A 16,245-nucleotide genomic window follows, 5' to 3' on the forward strand; every position below is an offset into this window, starting at 1 on the left:
CGGATTTAAAAAAAATGCCTTAGTTTGTTCCATTATGTGGCCCTAGTACATACTTTCTCTAGACCATACCTTAAGGCTAATAGTCACCTTAACAATATTTTAAGGGGTTAATCATGATTTTTAGTCTAGGCACATAATGGCAAGAGCTGTGGTTTGGCTCCATCATGCTGCACTGCACATCACCTAGTTCTCCATGCCTTATCCCTCTCCTTCCAGTACACACCAGCAACATAATGTATTTGGAAGCTGGGAGGGCAGTGGTGCTTCACCTCTGAAGCCCCAAGGACTGGCACTGCCTGGGGGAAGAAGCAGTGCTGCAGCAATAGCCTCCCAGCAATGAGATTGCTATCACTTACTGGGGAGGTGCGGAAAAGGGGCAAGGTGAAGAGAAGGTCTGGGCTGCATCAGCAGAGAAAATCCAGTGCTCATATCGTTGTCCCTGCAACCCTGGTCTCACTGCTGCTTCCCTCCTTCCAGTAACTGGGAGTGGTGCCCCTGCCAGGAGACTGTTGCTGCCTCACCGGGTGAGCTGCTCCACTCCTTGACCATTGGCCAAAGTTCATTAAAGATAACACACTTTCAGGGCTAAGGTAATTTACTTTTGTGCAGATCTCCATTGTGGTCAACACTTGTTTATGAATTGCTTCTCACCTATACCTGGTAGATCAGCTACTATATTTTCACTTTCATGGTCAGAATTCAGCAATATCCCTGTGCTGATCTAGACCAATAAATGGTGATCATTCATTTTGTCTTTTTAGCTGAAGTCTGTGCTAAGGCCAGTGAAGTCAAATGCAGAGACAGTCTGTAAGCCACGTGGAGCTAGCCTTGTAGAAACCTGTTCCCACCGGACGGAGGCCACGAAGTCCCTTTCCGGGCAGGACATCTCTCTCAAAGAGGCCACGAGGTCCACATCAGCACCTAGCAAGAGAAGGCGATACAGTAGGGATGTGTCTGATGGCAAAGAGCATCTTGGCAACCTCCCTGGCAGAGGCAGTTCTAGTCTTCTTCCAGAGGTGCAATATCTTAAGCCTGGCAGTGTTACCACACCGCACACATCCTCAGAATTAACAACAAAGGAGTGGAAGCAAGTATGCCAAAGCTGTATATAAGAGTCTTTCCCCTCCTCCACAAATATTGGCTATTAAAATGTTAACATTTGAGAAATAATTTTAAAAACAAACCAACTCGGAAACAAGCTTTTGAGATAATGTAATGGGCATGCTAATTACTTTAATATCAAATTATAGTTGCTAGAAGCTTGCAGACAAAACAAAATGGCTGGTTTGTCAAGTCAGTATGTGAGCGCTTAAATGAACACCCATTCATGCTTTGAGAATGATGTTGGGCTGAATCAAAAGGGTATAAGGGTCCGAGTTCCTTCACAGAATGGGTTCTCCAATGGTATACTCTATAGGTGTGCTCCCCCTCTCTCATCATGTGAGGGGTGATTGTTTGAACACCCCTTATATAAAACACAGTCTGAGTTTAGTATTCCCCCTGCCCTCACCCTCAATCCTCTTTCATCTACCTTTGCCTTTTTGCAATACAATGCCTATTTGAATACTTCCTTTAGCTCCCTTGCCTCAGGGCTCCTTGCACTTTAGTTTCCTTGCCACCTGGAATCCCTTCTCAGATACCAAGGCACTTCCTGACCATCACTGTTGAGATCCAGTCACATGTTGGCAAATTCAGCTGCACAACAAACTGTCTTCCCCAAGAGATCAGAATTTTTGCAATAAGGAAAATACTGTAGTGGGAAAGGCCCTTGTTTTGATATAAGGTCATCTAATCTCCCCACATACAAACTAGAACGAATGTTTATTGAATTTCCAGTGTTGTCTAATCTTCCTTTGAACAAATTAGGACATATGCTCAGCAAACAGGTTTGTCTTGATGCCCTCCTCAGGCAACCTCCCCCAAATCCAAAGACTTTGTGAGGTTTAACTGCAGCCAAACAGATATCTTTTCCTTTCCCTCAGAGAGACTGAACTGCAAACATTCCTTATGTGAGCCAACATTCTGTGCCACCATACCAACTTACCTATTCAGTGTCATAAGGTTTTACCACCACTAGTACAATAAAATTATATTGTTTTGAACTAAACCCAGTTAGGATCCTTACATCCCGATGATTCATATTTCTTTCTAATGGTTTTATTCAACATAGTGCTGTCACAGCAAGGGTTTCCAATAGGGCAATGCGACTTTCCAGTCTTAGGAGTTCCCCCAAGCCTCTGGAGTAGATTTAGGGAGAGGACGGGGAGGGAGTCCCATTACATGCTGTGATGGGATGACCTTGTAGATACCCGCCAAACTCTGCTTTTTATTATTTACGTTACTCCAGCGATGGATGGTCACTAGCATTTTGTTTAATTGCTATTGAAAGGTGGTGGATATTCTCTGGAGTGACCCGAAACATCAGAATGGATGCACACCAAACAAATTTCGAGGAGGAGGTTGTTACTTCGGACCAGATGTTACTGCCAGGTTGCTAAGACGTTATAATTTGAAAATGCTCATCCGGTCTCACGAATGCAAGCAGGATGGGTATGAGATCAGTCATAATGGAAAGGTAACCAGAAATTTACAGATTAAATTTCAGAGTCTTCACAGCTTCATTTATTGTAAGTCTCTCGGCTTTTCTGAGTAAGGCAGGAGCTTCTGTCTGCCAGATACAAGTCACTAACCATATCTGTGTGGTACTTGTGATCAGCACAGAGTCTTTGTCGTCTACTAGGCCCCATCTGCAGTATACATTGAAGGCAGTCTTATACCACTTTGACTTCCCCATAAATAATCCTGGGAACTGTAGTTTAAGGGTGCTGAGAGTTGCCAGCCACTCCTAATTTTTGTCTTCACCTCTCCCTCCTTATTTTCCACTGAGCCATTTCATGGCTCAATCATGGGCACCAATCCATACTTCATTAAATGGCTTGGGAGATCATCTACAGGAGTGTCATTGGTTGTCCCCTGAGTTGGTGAGGCTCATTTGGCATCAACACAAAATAATAGACCCTTCAGTGTCATTGGCCCAGCCTTGTGCACTACTCGGCCAGTAGACATTCAGCAGGTGTTTCAGCCTTTAAATGCAAGCTGAGAACTTTCCTATCCCACTAGGCTTATGCAGGCAATACAGTATGCATATTTCCAAAATAGCTGATAATAATCTGATTTGAATTTTTATTATATATAGATCTTACTGTCAACCTCTTTGATATTTTTATGATATAGTGGTATATGAATATCTGTATGTATGTATAAATAAATAAATAAATAAAGTAAGTAAGTACTTGGAACATAAAGAAGGCTGATCGCTGAAGAATTGATGCTTTTGAATTATGGTGCTGGAGGAGACTCTTGAGAGTCCCATGGACTGCAAGAAGATCAAACTTATCCATTCTTAAGGAAATCAGCCCTGAGAGCTCACTGGAAGGACAGATCCTGAAGCTGAGGCTCCAATACTTTGGCCACCTCATGAGAAGAGAAGACTCCCTGGAAAAGACCCTGATGTTGGGAAACATTGAGGGCACAAGGAGAAGGGGGTGACAGAGGACAAGATGGTTGGACAGTGTCCTTGAAGCTATTAACATGAGTTTGACCAAACTGTGGGAGGCAGTGGAAGACAGGAGTGCCTGGCATGCTCTGGTCCATGGGGTCACGAAGAGTCAGACATGACTAAACAACAACAAACAAACAAACAAACAAACAAACAAACAAAATTGTTGAGGACAAATGTAGGTGTGGAACTAGCCCTTGAACTCAGTAGATGAGCTGTGCATGTTTATCACATGGAGTTTCTGCTGGACTGTTTTCTCCAGTGTCCTAGAGAAAGACAATGTACCCAGTACTTGAATTAAGGTTTTGTTTTGTTTTGTTAAAGGCTGTTGCACAAAGAGACTCATGACCCTGGATGTAATCTTGAATACAAAGAACATTTCAGTTTCCTAGTATCAGCCATGGAAAGGGTGCTTTCATTCACAATATTAGCCTTTGTCATACTTAACACATATTGCTTCGTTCAGTCTACAACTTGTTTAAAATCTTGCCAGATCAAGCTTGAAATCCTCATTACTTAAATTGCATTTTTGTTTCCTTTTAAAAAACCAGGTTATCACTATTTTTTCTGCTTCAAACTACTATGCAGAGGGAAGTAATCGCGGTGCTTACATCAAACTAAACCCAGATCTGATCCCTCGTTTTGTTCAGTATCAAGTCAGCAAATCTACACGCAAAGTGACTCTTCATCAGAGGTAGGATAAGGAGAACACACATATTAGTTTTTAAAGATTTATGAACAGAACTGAAAATGCAAAACTGTCCCCAATGCTCTGGCCCACCACCAGTGGTCACTGAGCTTCATTCATGGCAGCTGGTGTGGATTTGTGGTGTGGATTTGTGGGAGACAGCACATCCATCATATTAAATAGTCAAATTTATTTTTAACTGTATTGTTAGTGCTTCTTTTATTTTTATGTTGCATTACAGTCTGAATTCTATGGAATTGCAATTTATACAATGGGCAGAAAAATCATTAAATGGTCTGCCAAGACCATCAGCAGTTTTAAAGTAGTTCATGGTTTGGGAGCTACTCTTCCAAAGTAAAGAAAGTTGACAGAGGAAGTTAGTAAATGCTAAGTTGCTGTTAAACAGCTCAGGAGAGATTTTTTGATTCTTTAACTGTCCATTCTAATCACTTTCTTCCCTTGTAGGGTGACTGCAATTGAGCTGTCTGCTTTGAGGTGCTTGCGAGAGAAACTTTACACACACAAATCGGAACTGATTGCTGCTTTTAGACAGTACGATCCAAATTATACAGGTAACACAATTTGAAAGCAGCACTTCGCAGTTGCTCCATTTCAATGTAATGTAAATGACTGTATTTATGATGGATCAGTGGGAGGCAAATCAACAGAAAGCAGAGGTTGGAAGCAGATGCGTAGAGTTTGTAAGAGAAGGACATAAGCGGCAGCCCCCCCCAAGATTTGCATTTCTTTCTTTTTTTAAAATAACTTTTATTAACCGACCAATCAAATCAAATCACATCACATCACATAAATTCCGAATTACAAAGCCAAATTTTAAAGTTTTGTTGAGGGGACACATATTTCAAGTTCTGAAGGGGGATTCCGATCATCTTCTTGCTACTGCGTTAATATCCAAATCAGTCCAAATAATGTTCATAATTCTATCTTGCTGTTTCCACATCTCATCTTATTCGTATTTTTTGTATTTTTTTCTTTATGATCTCTTCTGATAATCTCCTTAAGCAGATAAACACCAATTATAATCCTGTGTGAATTTTTCCGTTCGTCCAATCCTCATATCAAGATGGTTTCCATATATCATCGCTTTCATAAATAACATCGCTCTTTCCATCATTAATCTTACAAATCTGTCGCTCTTAAGTCCCTCTGAGGAGTCTCACCCACAATATAAAAACAGCTCTATTCCTCCTCCCAGACTTAAGTCTTCCGACAGAACTTGCCAACATGGCAATGGTATTTTTAACTGCGTCATTCCAAAGCTCTTATACTTTCCACGATCTTCTCCACACAGTCATAAATCCACAGCTTAAGTCATTAAAACGGCATTTCTGACTTGGGGGGGGGGATTCTTGGTTAATCACATAAAGAAAGGAAAGTTTTTTCCCCCTCCCCCATCCAGTCCCTTTGCCATACTGAGCCTTGGTTATCTTCCCATGATTTATTCCTGTTCCTCCGACCCGTCTTGTTTCTCAGAGATCTCTTCAGTTAGCAGTCTTTACTCCCCCTCCTTCCTTGAAATATGTGCATTCGCTTCCTCCTAATTGTTTCTTTCGAAGTTATTGCAGCTAGAGGCGCGGACCAGAGACAGCGTCCAGGAGCGCCGAGATCCACAGGAGGGCTTTCTGCCTAGTGCCCCCATCCCTACAAATTCGGGGGTGGTATAGGGCACAGCAGGCAAGGGCAGCCCCCCCCACAACCTTGGGGGGGTAGGGAGGCTATTTACTCCCATCACAGCCTCCTAATTACCTCGTTTGGGTCGGAGAGATGTTATTGTCAGCCATCTTCTGATGCGCCCCTAGTGGCCCCTCCAAAGATTTGCATTTCAGCAATACTGACAATTAGGTAGCTGAGAATGGTGGGTTACATCAAAGGATGTATGACAATGGACTATGCTGCCCAAGACATTCTGCCATCTGAAGTACAGCCCAACAATGCTCAACACCACCACCCCTGCACTGAAAGCCAACACTATTCATTTACACCAATTTCTGCCTTCATCTATTCCCCCTCGCCCTGTAATGCTATCTGAAGAAGGTTGTGTCAGGGCTAGCCCTGATGATGAAAACCCAAGCAACTCCTAAAGGTTTTTAATCAGGCAAGAAAATAGCAAATGGGGTTTAATAAGTGGGAAACGATGCACACTGGAGTTCAAAAAGGTCGGTGGGAAACATTTGGGCATATATTTGAAGGCTACACACTTTTTTTGATTGGCTACACACTTTTTCTTAGCAGGTAGCCAACTTTTAAAATAAGGGAAGTAGTCTCTGATAGTAGAGGTTTTGTAATTGTGATTGGAGTTTCCAGATAAGCATCTTTAAAAGAAAAAATCTCTAGGACCGATATCTTTTAGATAAGTACTGGAAATTGCACAGATGGCATCAGTGAAATAAAGTCTGTCCATCAGCTGAGGGATTGGTGCCCTCTATATGCAATTTAGTCTAATTACATGGACAATCATAGCCAGATCCAGAATCCACTCTGCTAATCCTGGGAGCTGCAGGATGTTCAGCTTGTGTACATGAATGTACACAAAAAAAATTGGATATTAAGCTACCCTCTTGAGTGAGGTGGCAATTCTTAAAGGCATCAGAGCTCCCCCCCCCCCATGTGTTTTGCAGTACACATATGCAAGAAAAAAATTGTATTAGAGAATTAATTTTTCAGTTTACAGTGTGATCTTTTGAAGTGAGCAAGTTTCTCGTTAATATCTTATACATCTCTGATGTAAAAAAATTAGATAATATTATGAACCGTCCCCCTGGCAGGCTCCAGTCTGATGTCCTTAAAATAAGTAATTGCTTTGATCTCAAATCATGTTCATCTAGGCATATCAGATGGAATGAATTCTGTTGCAATTCCTCATCTTGCATTTCAGATGGATAAGACATTTCTTGTCTTGCATCTTTTAAAAAAAGTTAACTTGCAGATCTTCACAGAAGGAAGGTATCCCAAGAAAGTCTCTCTGGGCAGTCATGGAGGCTCCCCTGAGCAACATGGGATGGGGATATGTGCGGGATCAGCCAAAATTAGGCTGGGGTTCAAAGATGGTAGGTTAAGGATGTTCATGGCAGGAAAGTTTGCAGCCTTTTCTCTCCACTCATGTCCCATTCCATGTGGTTCAGCGAGACCCATATGGCTCCAGAGAAGGTTCTCAGGGAGGTGGTGTTGTGGTCCAGGACATAAAAATTGCCTTCTGTACCTTACCTTGTTAGGATCCAAGCCATTGAGTTTTGCAATTTATTTTAAATTAACAGTTTTAACATTCTGCACATTTGAGTGTGCAGAACTCTAGAACTTCTCCTGCAATCATATAATCTATTCTCAGCGTAGTGACTCAATAAGAAATGCACCTGTTTCCTTTTGACCATAAAATGCTCTTTGTTTGTTTATTTTTGACAGGAAAGATTTCTCCTGGTGAGTGGGCTTCAGCAGTGGAGTCTGTCTTATGCCTCGATCTTCCCTGGAGAACATTACGTTCACGGCTGGTTTACCTGGACCAGGATGGTAGAGTTGAATACCTTTCATCTTTTGACAATTTTGAAATCCAGCTACCCATCAAAGAGGTGAGATAGTTTAGGAAACAGCTGACCTTCACAGCCTTGTTAAGATGTTTTACAATAAGATCTTGTAATAGCACTTAATTCTATTTAGATTCTTAACCCGAGGTACTATTTCTGGGTTAGTGGAGTCTGTAGCCTGAAGCATCTGCAACCCGAGGTACCACTGTATTCTGATTTCTGATAAAACATTTTTCAGGTCCAGCCATTTTTGGTGGAAACCCTGTGTAGATACAAAGCTGATTTGGAGATTATCTTTAATATGATTGACAAAGATCATTCAGGTATGTTAAAATCCAGTTTCCCAAAGTGGTGCATTGGAAGTAAACATAGATAGGGGGAGGGGGAAAATTTGAGGGATATTTGTAGAAGCTGCTTGATTTTCATCAGTATTAGAAAACATAAGCAGTGGATATGTGTGGGAACAAGGCGACTGAAAACTAGAAACATTTGTTGTCCTCCCTAGCTAGGTATTGTGTACCGATGTACTGATTTGTCCCTCTAGATCAGTGTTCAGCAAACTTTTTCAGCAGGGGGCCGGTCCACTGTCCCTCAGACCTTGTGGGGGACTGGACTATATTTTGAAGGGGGGAAATGAACGAATTCCTATACCCCACAAATAACTCAGAGATGCATTTTAAATAAAAGGACACATTCTTCTCATGTAAAAACACACTGATTCCCGGACTGTCCGTGGGCCGGATTGAGAAGGCGATTGGGCCGCATCCAGCCCCCGGGCCTTAGGTTGCCTACCCATGTTCTAGATAGAAGGCAGGGGTACCATTTAGCCAGGGAATGGGTGGTTCTTCCAGTATTACAGACCATAAGTGACTATGGTTTTGCTGCTTCTTATGTCCCCATCTTGGTTCTGTACTCTGAGGGCTGGTTCATGGTTGTACTGACCATTGAGACTGATATAGCTAAGTACACACACTCTCTCCCATTCCCTGGTCTTGGCCTGTACAGTGATTTGGTTTGGACAGCTATGTGAACACTTTTGGGCACATCTACACAACAGTTAATTGAAGTAGTCTGTTTATTATCCAAAAAAAATGCGGCCAAGGCTTGTTGTAAGATGCTAAGGCACCCTAAATTCAAGTCCAGAGTCTTCTTACATTTCCAGATTTCATTAACTCTCCAACAGTTATGTGTGTGTTCATGTTTGTGTGTGTGCGCAGTACTTTCAGTGACATACCCCTTCCTTCCAATTCTTTTTAGGTCTTATCTCTGTTGATGAGTTCCGTCAGACATGGAAGCTCTTCAACTTGCATCTGAGAATCAATGTGGATGATGAATCCATTGACAGCTTAGCCCGAAGCATTGATTTCAACAAAGATGGTAGCATTGACTTCAATGAATTTCTGGAAGCTTTTAATGTGGTCCATAAATTTGAGAATAGGTACAATCACTAAAGAAGCTGAATTCCTGACAAGCCCCTTCCCCCCGCACTGCACGTTTGCTTAAAATAAATTGCTGCCTTAATACTGTTAAGTTTGATTGAGCAGCGTTCCTAGAAAACAAACTGCCTGAGGAAGGCACTACTTTATGATATGTAAGCGTAGCTATTTGACAGAATGCTGCTAATGAGATGTATAGGTAAATGGAAAAAAGATGGTTAAAACACATATAAGCTACGCTGTCTACAATAACTGCTGTAGTGCCATATTAATAATCTCAGGGTTACTCTAATAATGGTTCCTTTAGATGGCTTTTTCATATGCAGTGTTTTCTTTCTTGCGAAACATACAGTTGTGTCAGACAATTTTTTTTTAATCCAATCATGTTTCAGGTTTGAAGAACAGTGTAGGTCTTGCTGGTTATACATCTCTAATGGGGCAAAACTGATATTCCGTGATCTAGAAAACTAGCAAAAATTAAGCGGTCCTTTTTGTGTTGTTTCTAGAAAAAGTCCATTTGCAACCTCATTCACTTGGAAAATCATAGTTTTACATTGTAACTTCCCCGCAGTTTTCATGATCTCAGCACTGCTGCTCATGTGACAAAAACTGGGGCAGTGTCCCAGCATACAGTTCTTCTCCATGATTTAAAATTTACTACAATATGGCAGTATATTGATTTAAAAGCCACTGTTTCATATTGCAGCGGGTAGCGCAGTGTAAAAGGAGTGTTAGAAATTGGGACAGAAGTGCTAGCATTATAACCAATAAAATTCACACTTCAGCATGGAGCCTTAGTTTCAAAAACAACTGATAAGAGACATCTAGGTGCACTAGTATAAAAGAGTTGTTGCTAGTGGTCTTGTACTCAGCATCCCTCAGCCCAAAAAATCAGTGCAGGAGTATAAGACTTAATCCATCCCTTTAATTCAAAATGGCATCCAGTTGTAGCCAAACATAAAGCAAAATACCTGCTTCTTGATTTCATGACCTATCATGCAAATTTGGTCACAATATCTTAAGGTTACACAGAGAACAGGTGAAATACTTCCCAAACTGCATAGATTATTTGATGACTTTCTCTAATCTGCAGTATCAAAAGTTCATTCCTTCCAAATGCTCTGGAAGGAATCAAGACTACGGTACATTCTTACATCGTAAGCATTTGTGACTTTTACATCATGCGGAACTGGCACCTGAAGTCTTAGCAGCATGCGCCTAAGATCATGAAAATGAATGAACCAAAGAGTTGCCTTAACTGCTGAACAACATGAAGAAATGCATGGGCAATAATAAAGCATTGGGAACAAACAGCTGTAGGAATGTTAATCAGAACAGGGAAACATTCCCTTCGTTTTAAATAGCGATATGGGATGATGTGATTATCTTGTATTAATAGCATTCATTCTTAGATTAAAGGTAAAGGGATCCCTGACTATTAGGTCCAGTCATGGCCAACTCTGGGGTTGCTGCGCTCATCTCGCTTTATTGGCTGAGGGAGCCGGTGTACAGCTTCTGGGTCATGTGGCCAGCATGACAAACCTGCTTCTGGCGAACCAGAGCAGCGCACGGAAACGCTGTTTACCGTCCCGCCAGAGCGGTACCTATTTATCTACTTGCACTTTGATGTGCTTTCGAACTGCTAGGTTGGCAGGAGCAGGGACCGAGCAACGGGAGCTCACCCCATCGCGGGGATTCAAACCGCCGACCTTCTGACCATCAAGTCCTAGGCTCTGTGGTTTAACCCACAGTGCCACCCGCATCCCATTCTTAGATTAGGCTAATGCTTATTCATCCTTGTGTCCTTCACATAAAAGTAACATCCTCATTAGAAATTTGTTAATATTTTTTTCCAGTGGGGAAAAGCTGTCACTGCAGCCCAGACATCCATGGATGCAGCTGAGCCGAGGGCCAGGCCTGCTTCCTTTTCAGGGTCAGAATGGGACAAAACTGGTGTGCAGCCAGTGGTGGAGCATCCAGATCTCTAGGTCATTCCCAGAGCTATCCATAAAAGATGATCCCTATTCACAAATGAGTTTTCATGCACAGGTTGCCTGTTGCAATTCGATCCAGGTGAATGGTAGTTTGCTGATAAGGAGGCCACTTCCATATGGCGTATATATTGATCGTTCATCCTGATTTGTTTGCACAAAGGATGCAGGGAGGTCATATGACATTGGCTATTTACTGAGTATTCATTCTGATTTGGGAATGTTATGTAATGTTGAATTAAGCGACTGGAAGGCTGGAAGTTCCCACTGTGTTGTGCCTCTAATTTTTGAAACCAATACATCCAAATGTAGCTCAGTTTACCAAAGGGTATCAATATCTTTGTAGAGATTTTGTAAAAGAAAGCACTGTTTTCCTCTTAAATCTTAAAAAAAACCAAAACAGATTCATCGTCCAAATAGATACTTGTTTATTTGTAATTGTATTTGTATATCTGATGTAGCTAAGAACAGTCATAGAAGCATCTTTCACTTAAATCCCAGGGCATGCCGTCTTTCTGAAGTGAAACACATTTAGACCTGGTTAGCGCCTGGAAAAAGACAGCCAAAAACCCCTATATGAGCACTACCACTTCCCTGATGGAAGAATATAATTAGAAAAGAAAAGAAATACACAAACATGAATCCATACTTGACTCTTAACCCTGTTTATTCCCACCCCAGAGTGTCCGGTTTGTGCAATTGTCCAAATTTGACGCTATCCCAAAACAAACTTTTTGCACACTTTGAGGCCTTAAGGTAAGGGCAGCTTGTGGTGTCTGGGCACTCCAGAACTCGCACTGTGCAGCGCTGTACACTTTGTGCATGTGTTTGTGTCCCTAACCTGCTTTTCAAAAGGAAGAGGCAGGGTGTGTGTTGCTTGTTGTATCAGTGTCTCAACTTGTATGTAGCCATGTAATTCACCTTCTGTGCCTTTAACCCCTGCCTTGCCTATGTACTGCTCATATTTATGCATTAAAGATTTGGACAGAAACCTGAGTTCGAGTTCTTCATCTGGCAGTGAGGGCCAGGGGCAGAACACTTTTACCTTACCCAAATGTCTGGGTTTTATTGCTTCACAGTTTCTCTCTCATACGACTTCATACCAATATACCATCCCAGTGCAATGGACCTGTAATATTTGCTTCTAGTAACATAAAGCGTCTGTCCATTAGACCTGGTAACACAAGCTCAAGGCCTGTAATATCTTTGGCGGCGGCAGCAACCTGGATCTGAACATTTGAACAACTCTCTCTGGCTGGATTTGCTATCTCATTTGCAGTGCCGTGGATATTTTTATTTTAGTGTAGCCTGAATTACAGACTGGATTTCTGCATGGGTAAGAATTCTACCACAACCAATGGTACTGACAGCTGATTCAACCATATATGGAATTAATGGGCTCATGTAATTTGGATATAACTTGAATCCATAGTTAAGCTAAAATATGGTTTAAATGAGACCATGCAGCACTCTGGTACAAGCCAGTGAAATAATGGGTCGTTTGCTTCTCCCATGCTCCTCCTACTGTTGTGTTGCCCTGAGCTAAGCCATGGTATGGCTTATCATTATGTCCAAACCCAGGCGTGTTCACATTTAAACCGCAGTTTAGTTAAGCTATGATTTAAAGCGCTGTGCAAACCAGGTCTACAACTTGCAGGTGAATGGTTGAACTGTGCCCATTTAAAGATACTGGATCTTTAAGCAAGGATGACAAATGAGGAGGAAGATGTCTGGCTCAAGAAGCCAATCCTACTCACGAAGGCTTAGGGACAGGCTTGATACCCAGGCATACATAAATGAGCACAAGCTGCTCTTCTGTTAATGTAATTCAAAATAAAGGGGAGGGATGTGTGTCTGTATTTACCTCAGAGCAGGCTTCCTCAAACTCGGCCCTCCAGATGTTTTGAGACTACAATTCACATCATCCCTGACCACTGCTAGCTAGGGATCATGGGAGTTGTAGGCCAAAAACATCTGGAGGCCCGAGTATGAGGAAGCCTGCCTTAGCGGTATCTTTCCTACAAGTGGCCCATTCACACAATCATTTTGCCCCCCCCCCATTTGCTGATACAGTGGTACCTCAGTTCTCGAACGTAATCTGTTCTGGAAGACCATTTGAGTTCTAAAACATTTGAAAACCAAGGCGCAAAGGGCTGTCTGCAAATTCAATTGAGAAAATTGAAAAACACGCAGCGGAAGCCATTTGACTTCCAAGGTGCATTCAAAAATGGAAGCATTTACTTCCGGGTTTTCGGCGTTTGGGTTCCAAAACGTTCGTCAACTGAGATGTTCAAGAACCGAGGTACCACTGTACACATTATAAACACATGCTGGTATGAGATATTAGGGATTCCTCCCCATCTCAGCACTTCTAGAACTTAGTAACTCAAATCAGGAACAACTTTGTTAGCGAAGGAAGTTTCTTTTTTTATATCTCTCTCCACACAGATATTTAAAAGGAATATAACAAAGCCATTCAATTATTCATGTATGTGATACATAATTCAATACAGCATTAAAAAGCGAATGCCCAGACATCTAACTATTGGGCAATTGCACGCAGGACACCACGTGCTGTGAATGTATATAACATGCAATTTTGTGCCATGTGTGCTGTGTTATATATTGCAGTTGCTTGCTGGCATGCTGAAAATAAAACATTTCTAACATAGAGCTATAAAGTGTCCATCCACAGGTATGTGAGAAAAAAATAGTTTGTACCAAAGTAAGATTAATGAAATATTCAGAGGCCTAGTGGGAAAACTAGGCAGTCTACAAAAGCCGCCTAAGCACTCAAAAAGCAAGTCTGATGAGTTGAAAGGGGAGTGGGATGGTTGAGTGAGTGGGAGGCTCCACATGGCTGAACATCTGATGCCTGTTTGGAAGAAATCCAAGCTTCCTGCAGTTTACACTCTGAATTTACACTGCAGCAGTTGAGATCTCTTTAAGACATCTGGAAACATTGACCCACTTGCTCAAAATTGCAAATAATAGACTGTAGCCACTAGCCAGTTAAAGCAACGACATTTTGTATGAACTGAAGTCAAAGGAAAACACATGCTTTCTTGCATGGCTGAAAGTGCAGTTCCGGATCGGACTCACTTCATTTGGCCCTTCACTGTGTGTGCTGGGAAGAAACAAGTTCACAGGGCTATGAATGGACGTAGGACAGGCGCCTACTGCTTGATTCTGACTTGGTCTGGGCACACAATCTTAAACAAACACACAAGTTTCATTTGTTCATAAAATATGTATCTGCTTTCTTTCCCAATAAAAGTACGGTACATCGAAAGGCAATAGACATGGACAGATTGGTAAGAATGAAAGAGTGGATCCTGTTGACAGCAATGAGTAAGTGTCACGAATAAATTAATAAAGCCAAGTGCATAAATATATAAGCCAAATCCACTGATGTCATAGCCCGTGGTTCTTGTCTGTGGCTTCATTACAGTTCCAGACAGGGAATGAAGCATGCACAGTTCCCAGTATGTGACTGCACAGAGAGCAATTAAGTAAAAGCCCTGCTAACTCACAGAATCATATAGGATCTTGCAGATCAACCTTTAGATAGGTTCAAATTTTTTACAAGAAATTCAGGGCAATGGGCAAAACCTTTAACAATATTTTTAAATATTATGAACCCCGCAAAATAAAAATAAAACTGTCAAAACAACACATAATACCTGAAACCATAAATGCAGGAATCTGTGCTCTGATTGTGCTTGTGGCCTGTGTTGCAGTAGGCAATTTATGAATGGATACCCTGCCCACATTTAGTTGAGTAAGATAGTATTTTATGTCTCTTCCTAATATGGCCTTTCCAAGTCCCAATTTTCTCTCTTCCTCTGTAAAGCAATCTGCTCCTCTAAGTTTCTTACCCAAAACATAAAATAACACATTCCAGAGGTCTAGGGTATCTATCCAGTGTCAAAAACAAGCACTGCAACATGTTCAACGCCCCAGAGCTCCTTGTTTTTCATAGCTAGGTAAAATATTAGCAGATTGGCGTACTTGGAAGTTATTTCCTGCCAGGTTCCATCCTTCCTAGTGAACAGGCCAAGGATGATTAAAAGTTGCTGGTTAATATAAAAATTGGGTGATACCTAACTAAGTCACATAGTCTCGTGAAGCAACAGTCTTCCAACTATCTACCTGCTTTAACAGCTGTCTGCACAAATATTTACCACGGTGTAGAAGAAGAGTTTGGATTTGATATCCTGCTTTATCACTACCTGAAGGAGTCTCAAAGCAGCTAACATTCTCCTTTCCCTTCCTCCCCCACAACAAACACTCTGTGAGGTGAGTGGGGCTGAGAGACTTCAGAGAAGTGTGACTAGCCCAAGGTCACCCAGCAGCTACATGTGGAGGAGCGGAGACGCGAACCCGGTTCCCCAGATTACGAGTCTACCGCTCTTAACCACTACACCACACTGGCTCTCTCTTGATTGTGTGGTTCTCTCTTGATTCGACAGCATCAGAAAACTGGAATCATTCCTGTTAGTTACTCAGGATGGGCAGAGGCACAGACACTATACCCTTCATGTCACCAAATGGCCGATGGGAATGGCTTTCTTATTTTCCAACAGGGCTAGGAACAAGGACCTGTACCATCAAATGAAGAACATATCCTGCAGGTTCACTTGGAAGTAAATTCCCCTGTGTCCCAAGAGGCTTACTTCCTAGTACAGTAACTGTGTTTAGGATTACAGTCTACACTACCTTTTGCCAGAAATGGAAAATTACAAGTAACTGTCATGAGTTTCACATACAAAAGAGAGCACTGTGTCTATGAATCTCCCTACCAAGAAGAACCATATGGTAAACACTTCTGAAATGGAGCTGAATTTCAAAACCCCTTTATAATACAACAAAGGAGTATGTGTGCCATTTAAAAATATAGATAAAAAACCCTACTAGGCATATCCATCCCTTTTGCAACCACAATGTTTTGGGGGTTTGGGGGGCGGGGGTGAGTGGGTGAGTGGGAGAGTTCCCAGTCATATTCACCAAATTTATTCAGCATTTAAAAGCT

General features: G+C 41.8%; 1 protein-coding gene and 1 long non-coding RNA gene across 5 annotated transcripts in view; one reads left to right on the forward strand and one right to left on the reverse strand.

Annotated features, from left to right (window-relative positions):
* PPEF1 (protein phosphatase with EF-hand domain 1) overlaps positions 1 to 9,587 on the forward strand; it is a 33,072-nt gene extending 23,485 nt beyond the window's left edge. For all 4 annotated transcript variants that reach the window (XM_081199439.1, XM_081199440.1, XM_081199442.1 and 1 more), the window contains 7 exons: positions 762 to 1,091; positions 2,390 to 2,575; positions 4,111 to 4,253; positions 4,713 to 4,819; positions 7,668 to 7,831; positions 8,025 to 8,109; positions 9,044 to 9,587. In XM_081199439.1, the coding sequence (XP_081055565.1) occupies positions 762 to 1,091; positions 2,390 to 2,575; positions 4,111 to 4,253; positions 4,713 to 4,819; positions 7,668 to 7,831; positions 8,025 to 8,109; positions 9,044 to 9,237 (1,209 nt within the window). In that variant the 3' untranslated portion in view covers positions 9,238 to 9,587. The remainder of the gene's footprint in view (positions 1 to 761; positions 1,092 to 2,389; positions 2,576 to 4,110; positions 4,254 to 4,712; positions 4,820 to 7,667; positions 7,832 to 8,024; positions 8,110 to 9,043) is intronic.
* A 2,030-nt stretch (positions 9,588 to 11,617) lies between these two features.
* Positions 11,618 to 15,838, reverse strand: LOC308589915. Its single transcript, XR_014009546.1, has 2 exons — positions 12,264 to 15,838; positions 11,618 to 12,224 (listed from the first exon to the last, which is right to left on the reverse strand). It is a non-coding gene; the product is annotated as an uncharacterized lncRNA (long non-coding RNA).
* Between the last annotated feature and the right edge of the window lie 407 nt (positions 15,839 to 16,245).

This window comes from Podarcis bocagei (genome assembly GCF_964188305.1).
Source record: "Podarcis bocagei genome assembly, chromosome: 6".
In the NCBI taxonomy this organism is placed as follows: domain Eukaryota; kingdom Metazoa; phylum Chordata; class Lepidosauria; order Squamata; family Lacertidae; genus Podarcis; species Podarcis bocagei.